At 46.8% G+C, this 22,620-nt stretch overlaps 1 protein-coding gene across 3 annotated transcripts; it reads right to left on the bottom strand.

Annotated features, from left to right (window-relative positions):
* Positions 1-683: 683 nt before the first annotated feature.
* CAPNS1 (calpain small subunit 1) lies at positions 684-7,883 on the bottom strand. 3 transcript variants are annotated; one of them, XM_016119714.2, is made up of 11 exons: positions 7,824-7,883; positions 6,742-6,962; positions 5,676-5,781; positions 5,311-5,400; positions 5,085-5,142; positions 4,921-4,985; positions 3,495-3,563; positions 3,319-3,397; positions 3,061-3,177; positions 1,386-1,444; positions 684-1,213 (listed from the first exon to the last, which is right to left on the bottom strand). In XM_016119714.2, the coding sequence occupies exons 2-11, from the start codon at positions 6,942-6,944 to the stop codon at positions 1,187-1,189; spliced, it is 873 nt and encodes a 290-aa protein (XP_015975200.2). In that variant the 5' UTR covers positions 6,945-6,962; positions 7,824-7,883; the 3' UTR covers positions 684-1,186. The 3 variants fall into 3 exon arrangements, with proteins under 3 accessions (XP_015975200.2, XP_036088105.1, XP_036088106.1); XM_036232212.1 differs by having other exon boundaries at positions 5,712-5,781; positions 6,742-7,877; XM_036232213.1 differs by having other exon boundaries at positions 5,748-5,781; positions 6,742-7,875.
* Between the last annotated feature and the right edge of the window lie 14,737 nt (positions 7,884-22,620).

The raw sequence follows: 22,620 nt of genomic DNA, 5'->3' as shown, positions 1-22,620 counted from the left end.
CCTTTGTGTATGTGCCCCTCAGCCCGTCCTTCCACTAGCAAGTGATCTCAGTCCTATGAACAGCCCATTGCCCCAGCCTTGAGTCCCTCATGCCGGACCAGGGCTATTCCTAGAATGTTGCTGCCTCTCAGCCCTCGCAGAGTGGTTGGAGACCCCAAATGGTACCCCTGGGATGCCCCTCAAGGGCTTGGGGATCAGGGGTGGTGTCACTGAGTGGGACAGGGGCTCTGTATCCTGGGATAGCAGCCTCTCTCCCTATAGAAGCCCAAGTGTGGGAAGGAAGATGCTAAGGTACGGTTGTGACAAAGAGGCAAGTAAGGACAAATTCAAGCACAGAAGATGAGTGGGGTAAATATGGCCTTCGGGGACAGAATCAGGGACAGCATTGACACCTCCCACCAGACCTGTTCTTGCAGCAGGACCAGAGATGGCCTAGGCCTCTGGGTCCCAGCCTCAGTTTCCACAGAACCTGTTAAGGCATTTCAGCAAGAAAGGCTACAGCTCAACTGGGATCCAGTATGAGAAAAAAGACAAGAAAAAGGGCTATGAGACATGCAGATCCAGCCTTAGGGTTAGACATGAAGATGCTCAAAACCACCACCACCCCACACCCAGGACCCAGACTCTGTCTGCTCCACACAGAGCCTGAGCCACCCCTCAATTCTCATAACAGGAGGCAAATCCCAGAGACAGTAGCAACTGGGGTGCATTTATTTCCTCCTGGGCGCAGAATACAAAGGCACTGGGGTGTGTGGGCCTGTTACAGCCAGGAGTTTTGCCGCCTGGGTGAACAGGTGTGCCAGGGTGCATAGGGACCAGAGTGATCCTCCCAGAACTTAGAGAATGGCCCTTGGGGCGTGGAAGCAAGGTAAGTGTTGGGCTTGGCACAGATGCAACAGAAGGGTTATTGAGTGGGTGTGAGATGGGTGTGCCAGGGAGTGGGGTGAGCCATGGGGCAAGGGTGTGTTAGAGTTTCTTAGAGCCAGGGGTAACTTGGGGCATGACATATTAGGACATGTTGGGCCCTGGCTGTTGACTGAGAAGCTAGGCGTCAATGACTGGAAGAACGGAAAGGCTGATGAGTCACGAAGACATGACTGCAGACGGGATCGGCCCTGGGAGTGACCAAAGAGCCCAAGGTGGCTCCTACAGCAAGGTGATGAGGGGAGAGGTCTGGTGTTCCCATTCAGGAGTACATAGTCAGCTGCAGCCACTGGGGAGAGGAAAGCACAGAGATTAAGGAGCAGGGATCCTGGGAATAGCAGACGCCCTTTCTCTGCCCTCACCCAGGGGTTGCTGGGGTAATAGGAGGAAGGGAGCCCAATTCTGAGCTGAGAGGAAGGGTCCCCTGCTAGGAGCCCGCATCCCAGGACGGGAGTTCTTACCTCCTGGATGTTCACCTGAATTTGTCCAGTGCCATCTCTATCAAGAGATTTGAAGGCACCTACAGGAGAAGGGAAGGGTTGAAGGGATTGGCTTTTAGGATACAAATATTCTAATATATGGGATGATGATATAATGACTAGTAATTTATTGAATACCTTATCTGGCCAAGCACTGCATAAAGTGCTTTCCATGTGTTAACTCATTTGATCAAATTCTGAGATAAATGTTATTTGAAAATTAAACACAGAGAAGTGATATGCTCCAGGTCATACAGTGAGAAAGTGAGGAAATTGGGATCGAAACCCAGGCCATTACTCACCTCAGTAATAGCCTCCATATAACTGATCTGTGTGCCCCCATCACTCTCTGCCTAAGTCCCAGCCTCCTACCGACTCCTAAGCCCTCCAGTTCCAGCTTAAATAGACTATCAGAAGGAGGTTCTCCAAGCTCTACTTCCTGACCTATAGTCCGGCATGGTTCCCACTCATGCCCTGAAACTCTATGTTCCTCGCGCATAGCCAAACCTAGGCAAACAGGTGCCTACAATGTCTTTGCTTCCTCTTGTGTACAGCTCAGTTACCACCCTCAGGTGTCCATACACCTGCTGTCCGGACACTGCACTCACGGCAGTAACTACTGACTCTTGCTGATAAGTCCAATGGCCACTTCTCAGGCCTTCTCATGTGACTTTTGGCATCATCTGCCATAGTGTCCACTCTCATCTTCCCTTCACGTCCCTGATATACCTGTCCCTTTTCCTCTGCCCATGCTCTTAATGCACTGTCCACCCTGGACTCTTGGGACGACCTCCTAAAGCCCAACCTGATCCTGTCCTTCCCCTGCCTAGAATCTACTCTGGCTTTCCAATGCCCACAACAGTGTCTGAGCACCTGAAACTGGCATTCACAGCCCTGACCATGCCCGATGCTCCTACTTCCTTTCACTCGACTCTCTCAAACAGGTCTGAGTTCAAATTTTGGCTCTGCAACTTCACTAAGTGGCTGTGAGCAAGCAGTTATCCCTCCTTTGAACCCTAGGTTCCTCTTCCATAAAATGAGGACAAAAATTCCCATCTGTGAGGGCAGGATTCAGTGCATTCATGTTCAAAAGAGCTTTCATGATCCAGCCCCTCTTGACTCCTCCTCAAAGCCTTGTCTCCGCATTCCACCCCCTCTTCAGCACTCTGAACACAAAAAACAAAAGCACCACCTCTTTCCTTTCTCAGACTTTGCACAGGCTGTTTCCACTGCGACACTCCTCCCCACTCTTTCAATGGGGTCACTCCTCAGCCCACAGGTCTCAACTCACATATGCCTTCTTCCAGGAAGCCGTCCTTGACCCCTCAGGCTGCATCAGGTGCCTCTTAAGTTTGAAGCTGTTGCAGCTTCCCCAGTTACAAATCTAAACCTGCTATGTCCTGAGCTTCCCCTCTGCCCCTATCACTCTGCCCTGAACATCCCCTATCCCAGCAGTAACCATTCTGAGCTGTCATTTTCTGATGATCTGCCTCTCTTCCATTAGACTATGAGTGACACAAGGGCAGGATCTAAGGCTGTTTCAGTCTCTGCTGTGCCCTTAACAATACCCACCTCAAGATTAGGCTCAAAGACCTTGGCCAATGAAGGTTGAACAAATAAAATCCCTACTTGGGAAGAAAGTTGTGGTGACACTCACGGAACATGGCATCCAGCCTGACCAGGCAGCTGATGAAGTTGTCAAAATCCATGTTTCCTTCCTCATCTGAGTAGCGTCGGATGATCATGTTGTAGAGATGCTCATTTAGATGGAACCCTAACAATGGTTTAGTCTCTCAGGTGTGGGGGCCACACTGCCCAACTCACTCCCAGCCCCAGAGTATAGGCTCAGACCAGCTCAGTGGGGGCCGCCTCACCAGTCCAACCCCCAGCCCCACCTTGTACCCCCCAGCCATACCTGCTGCCTGAAAGGCCCCTGGAAGTTCACTACTACCAATGGTCCCTGAACAGTCAACGTCAAACTGTTTGTATATGGCCTATGGGAACAGGGAGATTGGGGTTCAACTGATGAGGACATGGCATCTCCATGACTTGGGAGTCTTCGTGCTAGGAGTTTCAGAGGTCACCACATACCTGCCACTTTTTGATGTTGTTCCACAAATACTTGAATTCCTCGAAACCCAGCTTGCCTGTCGTGTCACTCTGGAGCAAGGGTGTTAAGAATAGCTGTACCCAAATGTGTTCATTGTATACCCTGTGTACATGACAATGATAGCAGCCAATCAGGGTAACCTGGGCTAAAACCTCGGCTCTCATCTCACCCTAGTCATGTCACTTTGGATGTGGCTTTATTTCCTGTTTTATCCACACATATTTTATATTTCTAAATGATAAGGAATCTGTTTAAACACAGCCATGTGGAAGTATAATGAACTTTTCCAAACTACAAATTCCTCACCTGAAAATAGTTGCTAATTCTTCATTTATAAAATTCTTAAATTCTTGATAGTAATTCAATTTCCTAAATGTTAGGACATGTAAAAAAAAAAAAAAACAAGGGCTCTGAGGAAATGAGGTGATAGTAGTGGAGAAATGCTGGGTTTGTGATCTAAGAGTAATGAGATATGGGCATAAAACCCTTAGCTCAGGGGCTGGCACTTGATACATCCTTGATCAATAACAATGACCAAGACTTAACAGATTACCTAGTACACATCAGACAGTGCTAAGCTTCTCAGGAACATCACTTTTCTCACTAAATCCTCAGTACACCAGCCCCAGTCACAAAAACAGAAACAAATTCAGAGCTGAAAAATCTATCTGCATAAGATCACAGTAACAGCTAACACGTACAGACCATTTACTATGTGTCATGCATTGTGCTAAGCCTTTTGCATGTAGCTCTAATTCAGCATCACCATTATCATTCACCCCATCATACAGATAGGCAAACTAAAGCACAGAGAGGCTCAGTAACCTTGCTAAGGCGCAGAGCCAGTATTGTTTAAATCTATGCCACGCATATATGTGATCATGTGATGTGAATATGTATATATGTCTGCACTGCCCAATGTGCTGTGTGTGCATGTACCCACGATCAGCTAATAACTGGCCCATGTGCAAACAGACATGTGTTCCTGTTCATGTCTTCACATATTTTCATGTATATGGGTGTACCCTTGTATATATGCATGCGTGCACACCTCAGGCAGTTATAAGCTTGGGTTCTCAAGTCGCAAAGACCTAAGTCCAAATTCCTATCCTTTCACTTATTTATTTTTAAGTTCAGACATATGATTGCCTCTCTCTGTGTCTGTTTCTTTACCTACAAAACGGAATATAATAATTCTCTATGTCTGACAGGGTGGCTATGAAGTAAATTTAAGTGCTAGCTATGAGAGCTGATATTATTATTGCCACATGTCCATTGGTGAGTGGCATGTTCTACTGTGTGCCTGTCCATATATATGTGTATGAAAGCTACATCCTGGCTCTCACTCATCCTCTCAGAAAATTCCCTCTTCACCCGAGGCTTCTTCCAGACTGCCCTCAAGGATACATCCATCACAGCCACCATGCTGCGACATGTGTCAATGCCAAAACCATCAGTCTTCAGGTCAGGGTCTGTGGGGGATAGGTTGACAGTCAGAGGCCAGAGGTCATAGCTACTCCAGCTGCCATGACTTTAAACCTTCCTTATGTGTTGACCCTTTCATCACTCACGTCGGGTCACGACCTTGTTGAGAATGTTCATGAGTTCTGTGGCACTGACCTCCATGTCCTGCAGGGAGAAGTTAGGGGTGGATCAGGGGTGACTGAAAGGGGTCTGGGCATGTCATGAAGGAGGATGGGAATTTTGGGGTTGCCATGGTTGAGTGTGTATATGAAGGGCCACCCAAGGGAAAGCATGGAAGGGTTAGGACAGGTCTGGGGACTCCAGGTTACTTACATCTCCAGCCAGCTGGGAAAAGAGCCTCCGGAACTGCCGGACCTCCTCACTCTCATTGGCCTCGATATTGGAATAATGGGTGCGTGGGGGCTGCAGAAGGAGATCGAAGATCAGGTAAGGGAAGGGGTACCCTGGCCAGTACAGCCCTAGGTGGGAAAGTCAGAGTGGGATGGGAGACTGAGTGATTATAGGAATGAAATGTGGTAGTGGGTTATAGCTAAGTTTGAGGACATAACAAGGGAGAGACTCAATGAAAACGATTTCATAAGAGGGAGAGGAGGTGGGGCTTTTCCAAAGGGGCGGGAGGCTGCTGAAAAAGGCCTTGGAGTGAGAAGAGAGGTCTCCGGTTACAAAGGGCAGCTTACCGGGGGCTCTGGGTTGTATTGCAAAGGGCAGCTTACCGGGGGCCCTGGGTTGTATTGCAAAGGGCAGCTTACCGGGGGCTCTGGGTTGTATTGCGCAGCTGCCTCACTGGAGGAAAACAAAGGAATTAGGGCCAGGAGTCGGGAACTCCAAAGGGCGGCGCCAATCCCAGTACCCCAATCACCCCAAACCCCAACCTGCCCCTCTCCACCTGCTTTATCTGTCTTTGTCCGCATCTGTCCCTATCTTTCCTGTCCTGGTTACACGGAAACTTAAGGACTGCCACACAGTAGGCTTCACTGCTACCAATAGCAGACTCCTCAATAGACCCACCCCCTTCCAGGGCTCACTTCATAAAAGTTCTGCCTCAGCTTCCCTGGGCCCCACTCTCCTCAGGTCCCATCGGTCTAGGGACTTAATCCATCATTAGGGCTTCCTAATGCTTGTGTCTCCCCAACATCCCACCCCAGCTCCATTTGTTCCTGCCCCTTCGAGGAATCACTGCTCAGTGGCCAAGACTAATTAGGCCCCTAATTAGGGAAATTAGACAACGTGCCCTACCTCCACCAGGACATTTTTTTATTTTAATCAGCCAGTTCTCGGCCAGGCCGAGCCCCTTCAAGAACACTACTGCTATCCCAGTGGGACTCGGCCTTTTCAGAGTGCAACTTCTCATTGACCCACCTAGGTCGGCGGCGCCGTGCCCATAAGGCAAGCCTTGCCCCCATGAAGCGACACCCAGCCTCACTGGCTCCGCCCCCTTAACGCTCGTTTCCAGGTTAGCGGAAACAGGCTGTGTCCAGACCCAATAAGCCCCACCTCCCAAAGCCCCACCGGAACCCATCAGTCAGAGAGCGGCTCCCCAATAGTCAGGTTACTTCCAAGTCGAGCCCCACCCCCCCTGAACTGCTGTCAGCCTCATTAGGGCCCACCCACTCTAGGCCCGCCTCCAAGCCCAGGGAGAGCCTAGCCTAATTAAGGCTCCAGGTCAGTGTCTAGGTTACCCCATTCTATTCTTGCTGGACAAGCCTCCTTCGGCAAGCCCCGCCCCCTCAGACCCCGCCCTACCTGATGGCGCTAATGACCCCGCCCAGGATGCGCATGGCAGTTCCGCCGCCGCCGCCGCCGCCGCCACCGCCTCCGCCTCCGCCTCCACCTCCGCCGCCTCCGGCTCCGCTGATCAGGCCTCCGAGCACATCCCCTAGGCCCCCACCCAAGCCCCCGCCTCCCCCGCCGCCGCCGCCCTTCAAGAACGAGTTAACCAGGAACATGGCTGCGACCCAAAATTCCTAAGGAGGAGAAAAGGGTCAGGTGGCCTCCTCACCCCGAGCCCGCTCCCTCCCCACAAATATACGCATTTCTGGCAACTGGAAGTGGGGGAGTAATATGAGGCCTCCGGGCGGAGACCTGTTCTCCGGCTGGAACTTGGAGTCCATTCGGGATGGGGTCTGGGGGAGGGCAGTTCTCAGGTGGGTACGATAGGGGCGGAGGATGATCAGGTTGAAACCCCCTACGGATCCAAAGGGTCCTCTTCAGACTTGAGGGACCCTAGATTGAGTCTACACATAAGCATCATTAAGGGTAGGGCTCCAGGTCTGGTGGGGTTCTCGGGAGTCCCAAGTTGGTGTAAGGCATCCTGGACCTGTCTAGGCACTCGAATCTGAGCTCCAGAGCCCAAGAACTGGACCTTGAGTCTTGGGTGGGTGAGGGGCGCGGATCAGACCCTCGGCCTGGAGGACCCCGGGACAGGGTTTTGGAAATTCAGAATGTGAACTTGAAGGTTTAGTTACTCCTAACAGCGATATTACAGGGTTCGCGCTGGGTCTGTGGGATCGGGTCTAAGATCGTGCGTGTAAGCCCCGGGCCCAGGATAACGGGGTTCCCCATTAGAGTTAGAAGCACGGATCTAGGAACGTGCTTCTGGAGGCCCCACTCAGGGCGGAATTTACGGGCTACCTCTCAAATCCATGGGCTCGTATTTTAGATCCTGAGACGGAGGGAGGAGTCTCTGGGGCGGGATAACGGGGCCCAGGCAATCTAAGATTGTGAGCTGGGGGACCCCTGAAGCCGGGACTCTAGGGTCTCATCGGGTCTGGGCGCGTAAGGGCCGGGATTACGGAGTACAGGGGAAGTCTGATCCGGGCTCTCACCACCTCTCTCACACGTCCGCCGGTCCTCTCGTCTACGCTGCTGCCGGGCCTCTGGCTGCGTCCGGCTCTGTAGGGCGGGGCCCGTGACTCAGAGGGCTTTGACCGGGTTGGGCTTTGCAGGGCTGCCCAGCCGGAGTCCGCGCGGTCCTAGAGCCGTCCCGAAAATTGCTAACGGATGCGGTAGTCAGGGTTTAGGCCAGCATGCTTCCGGCGCCGGGGTCGGTAGCCCCGCCCGGACGTTGTAGGTCTGAGATCCTTCCTACACCACCAGCCCTAGTGAAGACACCCAAGGACAAGAATTCCAAGGTGACCCTGTAGGTTATAGTGTGAATTTTCGCCCCGAACCCATCCTTTACCAGGTTACGGATGCGGATTTCAGTCCGCTCGAAACGCGACTCTTCGCATTCGGCCCCTATCCTGGCCTTGTCAGGACAGACAGCATATGAAGACCCCGACTTTTTTTTGGCTCACAGTCCAGGGACAAACCCCTGCAATCTAGCAGCAAGGACTAAGGCTAGACTAGATTTCTCGGTTCTTGCAGCAGCCGGGATGGCGGTCAAATTGCAGGTAGGACCGCTACCTACGAAAGCCGCCTTGTGCCTCCTCCGCCCGTATTCCTTTACTCGCTGAGTCAAGGTCACCAGAATCATTTTTCCTGGACAGGCCCAGAGTGTCACCTCAATCTCTGATGAGGGGCCCAGACTCAGGAAGAGTCCACAGGCCAAGGCCTGGTTTCTGAGGTCAGGTGGTGGGTAGGGAATGCAGAAACTGAGAGGGAAAATTGCCGTTTAGGCCTCCTTTGGAGGCTTTTCCCTTGCTCTCTGGTTCCAAGCTCTATCCAGTGGTCACCTAGTACCTTTTCAGGGCTCTTCAGAAGGGGCTAAGTCTAGCTTCCAGGTAATATGTCTTTTTGGCCCTTAGCCTCTCTCCCTTGGAAGCTGGTTAGGCTTGAGTTTGAATCCTGGATCTACCCCTTAAGAACTGGGATCCCACAATAGTTACTTGAAGTCTCTGAGCCACCATTTTCTAATCTGTAAAATGGGAACAAGGGTTACCATGACCTGTACACTAGATCCCTATCATAATTAAGTGATTAAAGCTTAGTAAATAGTAGCTATTATCCTGTATCTCTACCCATGCTGTTCCCTTCTGGAGGCCACTTGGATTCCTCAGGTGGTTGACTCTTGCTCATCTTTACATAATACTGATAAAAATAACTGCCAAGCACTCTCCTAAACACTTTACGTATATCAGCTCATGTGTCCTCATAATAGTCTTATGGGATAGATGCTGCATATTATCTCCATTTTACGAATAAGTAAACCGACTTTGAGGTTACACTCCTTAGCTTGTACTCTTAATCATTACCCTAATACATTTATTCTTCAATAATATAATTAATATGAAAATAGCTCAAATAACGAGATCAAAATAGACAAAGCCACAGTCACAGCTAATGCTTCCTGGGCTTGCTGGGGCCAGGCCAAGGAACCGCTATACAAGCCTTAACTATGAGGCAAGAACTAACAGGAGAGAATATGAAGGCTCTGAAGGCAGAGTCACTTGTCAGAGGTCACAGAGGGTGTCAGGACCAGGTCTGAACCTGGGCTCCGCTGATGCCAAAACTTGGTGATGACTTATCTGGATTACCTTCTCACCATACCCCTCCCCACCAGATCGAGCAGCTTCTGTTCTCTGCCCTTTCCAGGGCTCTCACTGCCAGGCTTTCACATGGGCTGTGCCCTCTACCTGGAACACTTTCCCCCTTTTTTGCCTGATTTTGTAGCTACTCAGGCTTTGGGTGTCAGCTCAGGTATCACCTTTTCTGGGAAGCCTTCCTTGTCTCCACCCCCATCTGAGTAGGGGTGGCTTTCAGTTACATGCTTATAACTTGTACTTTCTCATCACACTGCCAATTACAATCGTTATCATCCAGGTCTGTCTCCCTGTCCTCTTAACCCTGGGCAACTCCAAGTCTTAGGCCTTGGTCCACCTCTCTAACCCACTCATGCCACAGGGCAGCGGCACTCCCTTAGGAGCACCAGGGACCAGTGCTCCTATGGGAATATAATGCGTGATGATCTGAGATGGAGCTGAGGCTGTGATGCTAGCACTGGGGAGCGACTGCAAATACAGATAAAGCTTCACTTACTCACCCGCTGGTCATCTCCTGCTGTGTGGCCCGGTTCCTAACAGGTCACAGACTTGTACTGGTCTACAGTCCTCAGGGATCTCCCTTGTATGTATGGCTTAAATTCCATCTCTAGGCTATTAACACCCAAATTTCTTCAGCCCAGATGTTTCCAGGCTCCTATATCCTGCATCCTACTCACCATCCGTATAGGGATCTTAGCAGTGCCTCAAGCTTCACAGATCCTAAACTGAGCTCCTGACCTTCTTCACAAATGGGCTCCCTCCCCTTTTTCCCCATCTAGGTTAATGACAACTCTGTTCTTCCAGTGACAGACCAAACACCCTAGGGTTGTCCTTGACCTCTCTTTCACACCCACCTCAACCTATCAGCACACCTCTTTAACCTACCTACAGAATCTAAACTCTTCTCCACCTCCACTGCCTTACCACCCAGCCCCCCCAGCTTTCATCCCTCTCCCTCCTGGACCTCACAGGCACTCCTCCCCTGGTCTCCTGCTCCATCCAGCCCCCATAGTCAGATCCCCATGCAACCAGGAGCCTGTATGTTACAGAGATGGTTTGGAAGAAGAATTGGAGACTGGAAATGTGTAACTTACATGGATAAAGGAGAGGAGGGTGGACAATACACGTCATCCAATCTCTATCTCCATGGCCTTTTATTAAGTTTTACAACAATGCTGGCTTTGTAATTAAATAATAGTTACTCTCAGGTCAGCAGATACAAGCTACAGCCAACTCCCAGATTCAGCCTTGGAGCCACCTCCGTGTTCTCAGCTACTTCCTCCTAAGTATCTTTTTCTAGTCCCTAGAGCAAGAATTCTGGGACTCAGTCACCTGTATGCGCCCTTCCTGCAATGTGTTCTTGTGTGCAAGTCCACATCTACTTCCAACATTCTTGTTGCTCCAAGCACCAGACATCCTGCCAGGACCACAGGCATCTCTTACAACACTTGTGAAGACAGAGTCAAGTCAGGGCTCTCTGGGCTCAGAGCCCTTCCTAGATTATACTTCATTCCAGGTAAGAGTCATAGTCATCACTAGCACCAAGTCTCTAGTGCTCTAAGTCTCTAGTCCAGTTATCTCTCTGCCCTCATCTCCTCCCTCTTAAGAAAGTGAGAAGCTCTACTTGCAGCTTGACCTGGATGTTCCTAACTGAATGTGTAGAAGGCACAGAGGAGAGGCCTCTGCAAGTGTAGCAATGGCAGAACAGCTCCTCTCCCGCACACTTGAGGGCCACTACTCCATTACCAAGGCCCTCTCTAGCCCCACCTCAGTGATTCACCCCTTAGTGCTTCAAGTCTATACATCTAGTTACCTCAGGGAAGTCCTCTCAGATCTCTAACTTAACACCCACATTCCCTATCCCACCCCTAAACTACTCTTACCATTTATCACCTGCTAAAATACTGAATAGTTTACTTTTTTATCTAGTTTCTCATCTCTCTTCTCTACTAGAATATGAGCTCAAGGGCAGTCATTTCTGTATGTATTGTTCACTGCTATGAACCCAGTTCCTAGAGCAGTACCCAGCACATCTTAGGCACCAAATATTTGTTGAAGGAATGAAATTTGTTGAAGGATTTTTCTCATTGGATTTTTGTAACAGTGTAAAAAAAATGCGTTTCAATAACATCTTCCTTGTTCACATCCCCCCTCTTTATTCTGGCCGTGACTACTTTGGAAAATGTTGTTATGGTTATTGGTATCAATTCCTCAGTAAGTCAGCGCCAAGGACAGGGCAGAGAGTGATATCTCTAGGTGTGAGCTGCCTAGGAGAAAATAGCTCCAAGGCTCCCAAGAAGAACGATAAAACAATATTGCCGCAGGAGTACAGATAACAAAGCTGTCCACCAGAAACCACATTTCTTTGTGTTAGATGCTAACCGCCAACATCTGCTTTGTAATATGCTTGCTTGCGTAATCAAAGCCCACCAAGACATAGTTTTAGGCTTTATAAGCTGCCTTCTCCGGAGGCTTGGGGCTGATTCTCTAGTGGGGAGAATCTGTTTGCTGGGCGGCTAATAAAAGCTCATAATTAATCTCGATTGGCTCCATGGGTCTTAGATTTGAATATGCCACAATATTTTCAGCACAGTCAGTGAGATGAGATAGTACGGCAAGCATTACCAAAGTCTTCTACCATATTCCAGATTCCTTTGAACGCAGGCATGGTTATGTGACTTGTTTTGAGAAATAAAATGTGAGTGGAAGTCTATAGCCATGTCACCCAGAATGAGCCCGATCTCATCTGATCTTGAAAGCTAAGCAGGGTCAGGCCCACTTAGTACTTGGATGGGAGACCACCTAGGATTACCAGGTGCTGTAGGTGTTTTTTGGTTTTTTTTTTTAAATGTGAGTGGAAATGTTGGGAGCGTCAGTTCCCAGTCGTAGTATTTAAAAGCCAGTGCAGGATGCTCCATGCTCTCATCCCCTACCGAGGCAACTTTGGGAGCTATGCAAGCACAAAGGTGCCACATGAAGCTAGCTGGATCACAGCCATGGCATGGAGGACATGTTCCTATTTGTATGAGCAAGAAATAAATGTTGAGGTGTTAATCCACTAAGATCTAGGGCTCATTTGTTACCACAGTGTAACCTAGTCTATTCTGACTGATGCAGGTAGACATTGTTAATATCATGCCCACGAGGAAAACAGAGAGATGGAATTAATTACTTGTCCAAGATCACACAGCAAGATTCAGACAGAGGAAGGTTGGCTTTGTAGCTCAAGCTTTTAATCCTCACAATTTGCTGCCTCAATGTTACAATGCTATTAATTACTAAACTCACAGTGGCCATAATTACCCTAGCTAATGCCTCCCCAGGGCTTGATGGGACTAGGCTTGGATAGCTAACTCCTTTACAGGTATGACTTACAAGGCCTCTCACAACCCTCTGAAAAAGGAACTAACATGAGAGGAAGTGAAGGTTCAGAGAGGTGGAGTCATTTGCCTGAAGGCATGGCAGAGCCAGGTCTAACCCAAGCCTGGTTGATACCAAATTGTTATATGATGACTAATCCGGATTACTGTCCCTTTACTTCCTTCCCTTCAATAGTATATTAGTCAAGATTCTCCAGAGGAAGAACCAATAGGGTGTGTGTGTGTGTGTGTGTGTGTGTGTGTGTGTGTGTGTGGAGAGAGAGAGAGAGAGAGAGAGAGAGAGAGAGAAATTTATTTTATTATAATAAATCAGCTCACATAATTACAGAGGCTGAAAAATCACACAATCAGCTGTCCGCAAACTGGAGGCCCTGGAAAGCCAGTGGTTTAAATCCTGGTCCAAGTATGAAGGCCTGAGAACCAGAGGAGCCAATGGTGTAAGTCTCAGACTGATAGCAGGAAAAGACGCAAGTTCCAGCTCCACAGTCAGGCAGAGTGCAAATTATTTCTTCCTCTGCCTCTTTGTTTTATTCGGGTTGTCAAAGGATTGGATGAGGCCCACCCACATTGCTGAAGGCAATCTACTTTACTCAGTCTACTGATTGAAATGCTAATTCCGTCCAGGAACACGCTTTCAGATACACTCAGAAATAATGTTTGGCAAAATATCTGGGCATCCCATGTCCTAGTCATGTCGACATACAAAATTAACCATCACTTAGTTCCCACCCCTCTTCCCAGGCACTCTTGCTGCCAGGCTCTTACACAGGCTGTACCTCTGCAGGAACATCCCTTCTACCCTTTTTACTTTGGAGTCAGTCACGTCAGCAAGGAAGCCTTCCTTGACCTCCCCTGTCCCAGACTAGAGAAGGTTGCCCTGTTATATGCTCCCAATACTTCTGGAACTTCTTTCCCAAGACACAACAAATTATAACCTGTAGTATTCAATAATGTTTTTCTCCTGGACTGGATTAGGGGCCTTATGATAAGGGGCAGGGCAATGTTAGGATCTGGTGTGTCCCTAGCATTACCCAGCCCAGAGATAGGCATGGAACACATGGTCAAGAACTTTTAGCTATCATCATCTTCATCATCATCAACATCATCATCACATCATCCTTTGGGGGATTATTATACAACTCAGACTTCCTCATCAGAACGAAAATTCTCAGGGTGTGCTTTCGTGGTTTACAGCAAACCTTCCTCATCCTTCCACATCATGGTTCAGATGGCTCCCCTCCATAAGGCTCTCATTGATGTTTCCCTTCTGCCTCTTTGCCCCCAGCTAAATCATCAAGCACCTTCTCTGGCATCCCATGGCCTTCTGGGCCCTCCCAGCCTGATCACTGATATCTGAGTGTTCACTTTATAATGATTCTGTATATTGTGTAATCTATATCTTTTCACTCTGTAGATGTGGTGTATTCACAAAGATGTTTAAAATATCTGGTAATGCGTACTCATTGTAGAAAATATATAAAATAGAGCAAAATATATTTTAAAAGGAAAAATATACCGCTGAGAGACAACCTCTATTTAGTTATATTTACCTTCTGACTTTTTTTTCTGGGAATATTTTAATATATTTCTTACTATATCATAGATGTAAATTTGCACCCTTCCCATTTTACAATAACTTGTATTGCCATCAGCTCAAAAGAGGGGACTCTGAGGACCTGGAATTGGGCAAAGCCGCAAAGTGGAAGGAGCATGGGTCTCTGCTAGACTCTGTGGAGCAGAGTAACCCCACAGATTTACATTGGACTATAGTGTAAATAAAAAAACAGACTTATTAAGCCACTGAGTTTTAGAGGTTCTCCAGTTAACGGCAGCTAGCATTATTCACTTTTAATACCCACCATCAAGAAAAGACTCTGTGGTAGACTGATTACAAAAATAGCCTAATTTTCCACCCCTCCCTGTATCCTTGCCCTATACAATCTGACTTTTCAGCTTCTCAAATCACTATGACTAGCCTTGTCATTAACCAATAGAATGAGGTGGAAGTACAGTATAATTCTTCCCAGCCTAGGACTCAAAGGACTTATGTACTTTCTCTCTCTCTCTTTCCTCCTCCTTCCCATTGCTTATTGGTATTTCTTCTATAAATTTGTTTTGGATTCTATGCTCATCTTTATTTATTGGCTTTTTATGTTAATTTCACATTACTTTATTAATATATTTGTTCATTAAGGGTGTTAACCAATTTTTTAAAATCATTTTTGTTGCAAATATACTTCTATAATTGGTATTTCATTTTGGCGAAGACTTTTCTGGGCATATAAAATATTCTGCTTTTTGTATAGCCAAAATCATCTATACAGAAGTGGGGAGTTCCCCCACTACATTGAAGTTCAGAAAGTCTTTTCCCATACAGAGGTCATTCAATATTTGCTGGTGAAATCTTTAGCTTTTCATGGCGTAATTCCCCCTGCATACACACATCACTCTAATCCAACTAGAATTTATTTTGGTATATCATGTAAGATGAGATTCCAAATTGATATCTTCCCCCAAATAGGTGAGAGATCAATCCAATTGGTACGACACAAGTTTCTAGTACATTATAAATTCTTATACTCTCTGGTCTGGCTAACCATTCTGTTACATTATTCAGTAGATAGTTCTTACACTAAAACCATACTTTAAATTATGTAAGCTCCATGGAAACAGGAATTTTTCCCTTTTGGTCACAGCTGTAGCCACAGTACCTAGAAATGTGCTTGGCACACAGCAGGATCTCAATATCTGTTGAAGGAGTGAATGAATGGATAAATGAATACAATATGCCAGGCCCTGTGCTGGCATTATGATTGCTTATATTGTGAAAAACATACAGTCCCTCTTCTTCAAAGCCCACAGGTAGCCAGAAAACATTTCCTTAGTCCTGTATCAGTCACAAGAATAGATCAGAGGAGAATGTGGAGAACGTGGAGAAAAAAAGGACCCAAGTTAGTGCCTTAAAGCGGGGTCCCCAGTGGGCCATGGACCGCCCGCTATCGGTCCGTGGCCTGATAGGAACTGGGCTGTACAGCAGGAGGTGAGCAATGGGCCAGTGAATGGAAGCTTCATCTGTATTCGCAGCCACTCCCCAGTGCTAGCATCACTGCCTCAGCTCCATCTCAGATGATTAAGCATTAGATTCTCATAGGAGCACCAGTCCCTGGTGCCTAAAAGGTTGGGGACCGCTGCCTTTAAGAATGTTCTATATAGCAAGATGGGACTGTTTTTAAAACTTGACCACCAAGGCTTTGACATTCCTTACATGAAGAATCAGGATTTATGTGGCTTCCTGTTGAATCTGGGTGGGTTTGTGATCACTTTGATCAACAGCAGCAGAAGTGATACGTGACTTCCAAGTCTGGGTCAGAAAAGGCCAGGCAGCTTTTGCCTGTTTCTCTTAGAACACCTGCTTTGGATAAAACCAGCTATCACATAAAAAGTCCAACTACCCTGAGACTGCTGGAAAGGCCACGTGGAGGCGCTCTAGTTAAAGTTTTCAGCCAATAGCCGGCCAAGCTGCAGAGTCACTTTAGACATTTAGCCTTGTCACGCCTTGAGATGACTCCAGCCCCAGCCGACTTCTGACTGGGAGATCAAGTTTAGGTAATATTTAATACAGCAATAGATAATTGGAACGCAGGTGCATTAGGTATCTATTGCTGCTAATAAATTAAAACCAAAATTTAATTAGCAGACAGTGTTATTAGCTTAAAACAATACTTATTATCTCACATTTGCTATGGTTTAGGAATTCAGGAAAAGCATAATTGGGTGGTTCTGGCTGAGGATCTCTCGTGAGGATGCAGTCGTCTCATGGCTCAACTAGGGTTGGGGGATCAGCTTCCAAACTGGCTCATTCACAGGGCTGTTGGCAGGAGGCCTCAGTTTCTCACCATGTGACCTCTCAATAGGGCTGTTTCAGTGTCATCACAATATGGAAAGCTGGCTCTTCTCATAGTAAGTGACTCAAGAGACATAGTAAGGATAAAAATACAGTGCCTTTCATGACCTGGTTTTAGAAGTCAGATGCCATTACTTCTGCCACATTCTATTGGTTAGAAGCAAGGCACTAAGACCAATGCACACTCAAGGGGAGGGCTCTTAGAGATGTGGCAAAATTTGTGGGCATATTTTAAAACTACCAGAACAGGTTTGCAAATCGAACCCCTAACTCTAATCCTAAAGCAGCCAGACATGTAATGTAAATCAGTGAGCAGGGCCTGGTGCAGAACAACAGGGCATGGTGGGAACCCTGGCGTACATGGGGAACCCATGCTGTGCTGCTCCAGGCTGTGTTTAGTAGGCCCAGACTTGTTCTGCACCCTCCCTTTTCTGCCTGCATCCTAGGTCCAGTTCCCAGTCTCTCCCTTCATCTACATTCACCTGGGGTTCAGCCAGTGGGAAACTGAGGAGAGTAGACAGTGGGAGGAAGAGGCTGGGGTAATTCTCCCCTTTTTCCCTTTGGTTGTGGCTCCTCCACAGCTTGTTTCTCCTAACCAGACAATCCCACTGTTTCCAGCTTCTACCAGGTAACCCCTCTTCCCTTTGTTCCTCCACCCTAGAGTGGCAGCAGCTTCCCACTGCTGCTAATTTCCCATTGCTCTTCCATTTGGTGTTTGGCCCCTCAGCTCCTCCATCTACTGCATAACCACCCCCACATGTTAATGTCCCTCTCTTTAATATATGAGTGGTTTCCGCATCCATTAGCCCTGACAGGTATAACAGATCCAGCCCACTGGACCCAAATAGAGAAGTAGGTTCTGTGTTGTCAGATGTAATATGGCAGAAGCCAGAAATCAAGATTGCCATGGGGAATATTTGTATATTTCAAATATTGGGGACGCCTGGGAGTCCTCGAGACCTTCCAGGGGATCTTTGAGGTTAAAACTATTTTCATAATAATACTAAGACTTCTTTCCCTTTCCACTCTCATTCTTTCACAAGTATGCAGAGGAATTTTCCAGAGGCTACATGATAATATTCAGTAGTTTGCATGCAGACGCAGATATGAGAATCCAACTATCTTCTCTTAAGCTAGACATCACAAAGATTTTCAAAATGTAAAACGATCCACCCTTGTCACTATTTTTTTTTAAAACAGTTATTCTTTATTTTAAAAATTTAATGTTAACATGTAATGTTTTATTTTTTAAATTTCTAACATGGTAAATATCTACAGATATAACTCATAAACAAAAGCTCTTTGAGTTCTTCAATAACTTTTAAGAGTGTAAAGAGGTTCTGAGATACAAAGTTTGAGAACCACTAGTCTAAATGTCAGCTGTCATTTGTAGGGCTAGCAGCTGAGGTGAAGAACTGCCTCTTGAGTTTAGCAATAAAAAGATAGTTTTTGTGGAGAAGAGGGAGTGGGATGGAGAGAGGATGTGTAGATACTTCTTTCCTCAAGTTCGGCTGGGATTTGAGAATGAGTGGATCGGCTGACAATGAGAATCTAACATTGGATTTTAAATTAACATTACAAAAAGAGAGACGAGCAGATGGTAGATATGTGCCTCCTGATGGAAGAACTTAATCCTACATGTCTATTTACCCTAAAACTGAACTGGCTTTTGGATCTACCAGTTTGTAGAACATAAAGGGATAGAAGAGCATCTTAAAGGACACCAAGAGGTGCAACCAACCAAATCAGATAGGGAAATCCCACAGAAAGATTGAGAGAGGGGGCTAGCTGTTGCAGAATAAAAGACTTAGAGAGGTTATCAACCAAATACAGTGCATGAATCTTCTTTGGATTCTGATTTGGACAAGGCAACAGTAAAGGCATTTATGAAACAACTGGGACCTCTGAATTCTGACCATATATAATATTAAATAATTATTGCAATTTTTGTGAGGTGTGATGGAGACCCCTTATCTGTTAGAAACACATATAGAAACATCTGCCTGAGATTTGCTTTAAAATAATGGGGTCGAAGGGGAAGAGAAGGGCCAGAAAATTTGAACACAATTGGCCATATGTTGACAATTACGGAGGTTGGGTGGTAGGAACTTGGGAGATCCTTATACTACTTTAATTTTAAACTTCCTTAATACGTTAAAAAAGATAAGTTTAACTGTGAAGGAGTGAAAAAAGAAAGGGAAAGGGACATTTTTTTCCCTTTAAGACAGGAGTTCCTTGACCCGGCTTGAGAGCTGACCAGGAGCCCGGGAGAGTGACTTGTTGAGATGCAAGAAAGCGGGAGAGAGTGCAAGCCGGCTAGCAGACTCACGGCCGAGAGAAGCCATCTCAGTTCTTCTACTGAGGACAGAAAATCAGCTCTAGCACCCCCGGGACGATGTGGGATTAAACCGGCGGAATCAGCTGGCCATCTGCGCCTGCGCATGGTAGCCAAATCCTGACGCCCAATTCCCCGCGCCTCAAGGAGGGAGGCAAGACCTCCATTTCCAGACTGAGCCAGGTGAGACTGAGGGTGTCTCATGGTTTTCTGGAAAACTCAGTTCCTGTGCTAAGCTGTAGCTACAGCCCAATGCAAGACAATGCGCTGCGCGCGGTGCGCTGCTGCCTCCACGTGGCGGCCGAGCAGTTATTCCCTGTGTCTTGGGACCGTGCCGAGGCTAGGAATGCTGAGGTCGCAGGGATTTGGGAGCCTAGTGTCCTCCAGGTGACCCCAGACTTGGGCCAGGAAAGGTGAGATGGCGTGGGGGGGGGGGACGGTCAAGAAATTGGGGGTAGAGCCCGTTGCGAGGATTAAATGAAAGCCAGCATTGTAATTGTTGACGCATTTACCTATGTGCCTGGCTCTGGATTTAAGCGCTTTACATTTATTAATCCATTTAGTGCTCACAACAATCGTTTGGGGTAGGTACTATTATTGGCCTCAGTTTATAGGAATGACGCTGAAACCCAGAGAGAAGAAATATTTTCTTGTTCCATCCCCAGCCAGTGAGTGACAGAGCCAGGATCTGACCCAGGCTGTCCAGTTTCAGAGTCTGTGTTCTTCACTAAAATTACGCCACCTCTTAACCTACCGAATTATCCCCAGTTTGTAATTGGTTCATGAATCAACTCAAGTGGGCCATTGGCATGTTTGAGTTAGTGATATAGCCCAGCTCCAGCACAAAGTTTGTATACGGCCTGTTTGTGTTTAGCACAAAGACCAAGTTTCTGATCAGCATGAATCACTGGAGGGATTCAGACCTACAAAGCCTAGTCCCCTTTTGTTCATGTGACTCCTATCCAAATGTTTCCCACACCCATCCCTTCCCTGGTACCAGCACCACCTAGCGGATACAGAGGTTTTGTCCTCCCTCCCCCACTTTCAGCAGCCTTATTCATAATGAAATAGCACAGCCAAAAATATGAAAGAGGCAACATTTGGTAATTTTGTTTGCCTTCAACTCCTAAGAACGGTGTCCAGTTCATGAGTGTGTTCTCAGCATCAGGCCTGACATATAATAGCGGCTCAAAAAATGTGCAGAGTTAGACATCGCTGTCTCCGGTTGGCACTAACCTGAGTATTTGAGGGAGGGTCATGAATGGTGCAGGTTAGACAACGGCAGTTGCTGTGGGGCAGGAGGATTTAATGGGTCTGGTGGAAAGAAGTCCCACAGCCTCTTCCTGCTGCTTCTCCTGAGGTTATGATCTGGTGACAGGTAGAGGGTCATCAATGCTGGGGCCACCAAAATCCATGGTCCTTTTTCATAGCAGTGGTTGGAAGGGAGCTGCTCAGCACAGGAGTATGTTCCAAAGACCACTTTGCAACTAGGGTGGCTGCACAACTGACAAGTTCTCACCAATACAATATGAGCGGATACAATATGAACAGAAGTGGAATGTGTTATTAAGGTTATTAAAGAATATGGCAAACCCTCCCCACACTGTCTCCTCCTATTTGCCAGTTGGAAGCAGATAATTTTGAGCACATGGAAACGATGGAGCCATAAGATGGAGTCTGGATGTGTGAATCACCATATGGAGGTTGCTGACAATCAGACAAAACCCCTGCATTGGACTGTGGGGAGGGAGTATTTGTTACAGTAGCTGGTATTACCATAATACACTGACTACTGTCCCTTTCCTTCCTGGGCTCCCTGATACTATTAAAGTTCAAGTACTGGGCCATTCTGTAAAATGAGCCTCTAGCCCCAAACTGTGGTTAATTTTCACATACCAGGTGAAATTACCAGCATGATCCCTTCCATTGTCATCAACAGTCTGTTTCCCCACGTTCTTATGGGGACAGCTTTTTCCACGTTGACAGCTGGAAGGCATTAAAGCACATCCCAGAAATTTGTGTTTAGATCTCCCATGGCAGTTTGGCAGATTCTCATCGACAGTGACCATGACCCTTACTTGGAGCTCAAAGGTATGATTTTGGTGATCATCTTCCTGCACTATCTTTTGGCTTCCTAAAATGCAGGTGCATTGAGGCCATATCTTAAAGCGAGTCTCAGTGCTGATCCATTAGGTGAGCTAATTCTTCTGGGTGCTGAATTTTGGTTGGTAGGTGCTGTGGAAAGTTGGGGACACCCCCTCTAATTCTCCTCATTTTGACAACTCCCTGACATGGAAGGGGCTTGAGTCTTGGGGTCCTCTTCTAAAGTAACCAGTTTTGTTTTGTTTTTGTAGATTGTCAACTCATTGATTTGTGTGTGTGTAGGTTTATGTCTATTTCTGGTGGGCGTTTGATGTGAATCTCTGAGTGTATCCTGTGTATATGTGTGGCTCCCCCCTGTGAGAGAATCTGTGCGGATGGATCAACTGTGTTTCTACGTGTGACCTCTCATGTATGTTTGTGTGTGTCTCCAGTGTTTAACTACTTCTAAAGACTTTAGATTTCTTTCTTCTTCCAAATAGTTGACCCTTAAACAACATAGGGGTTAGGGATGCCAACCTCCTACGCAGTCGAAAATCCACATATAACTTTTGACTCTTTAAAACTCTACTAATAGCCTATAGTTAACCAAAAGACTTACCGATAACATAAACATTCAGTTAACACATAGATTTTGTAATGTATATACTGCATTCTTATAACGAGTAAGCTAGAGAGAAGAAAATGTTACAAAAATCATAAGGAAGAGAAAATACATTTATAATATTTATTGAAAAAAATCCACATATAAGTTGACCCACACAGGTCAAACCCATGTTGTTCAAGGGTCAACTGTATTAAATGAAAAGATAAGGTTCCCTACCCACAGAGACTGTGGTAGAACTACTTGCTGACCCCCAATATCTCTTTTCTCTAGTTTCTCTAGTACAGGAACTTCTGATATTTCTCTAGGAACATGGCTGCCCAGAATAAAAACTACATTTGCCAGACTCCTTTGCAATTACAAGTGGCCATGAGACAAAATTCTGGCTAAGGAAACGGGAACAAGTTTTGAGTTGTATGTATGTAGTCCTTAAAGACAAGGGATAACCCTTTCTCTTGTGCCTGGAGCACAAGGTGGGAATCACAAGGCGACGGGAGCACAACAAGATATATGGAGATGAAGACTGGCCTCTGACATGGAAGGGTCACTCTTGGAAGGTTAACTCTTGGTGATTACATAAGACTGTACATGGAAATAAATTTCCATCTGTGAAACCCACTATTATTTTGGGCCTATTTGTCATGGCAGCAGAGTATTATATTAACTAAAAAAGGACAAAGAAGAGTGTCATGGGCCTTTAGCTACCAGCTAACAGATAAAGCCTCACCCTGCCCAACTTCTACTTTGCCCAGCTCCTTATTTCACCCCCACCTACCCAGCAGCCCCAAGACCCTCCTATAATCACTGAGTCCTCCAAA

This window comes from Rousettus aegyptiacus, unplaced genomic scaffold (assembly GCF_014176215.1).
Source record: "Rousettus aegyptiacus isolate mRouAeg1 unplaced genomic scaffold, mRouAeg1.p scaffold_m13_p_14, whole genome shotgun sequence".
NCBI lineage: Eukaryota > Metazoa > Chordata > Mammalia > Chiroptera > Pteropodidae > Rousettus > Rousettus aegyptiacus.
Note: the sequence above shows the minus strand (reverse complement) of the source record. Positions and strands in the feature narration are given on the sequence as shown.

What these genes read in the sequence shown, in the direction of transcription:
- CAPNS1 (XM_016119714.2), bottom strand. Translation starts at nt 6,944, where the DNA reads ATGTTCCTGGTTAACTCGTTCTTGAAGGGCGGCGGCGGCGGGGGAGGC. An exon ending in TTTCCCAGCTGGCTGGAGAT is followed by an intron (nt 5,143 to 5,310) that starts GTAAGTAACCTG and finishes TTCTCCCTGCAG; the next exon opens with GACATGGAGGTCAGTGCCAC. An exon ending in ACAACATCAAAAAGTGGCAG is followed by an intron (nt 3,398 to 3,494) that starts GTATGTGGTGAC and finishes CTGTTCCCATAG; the next exon opens with GCCATATACAAACAGTTTGA.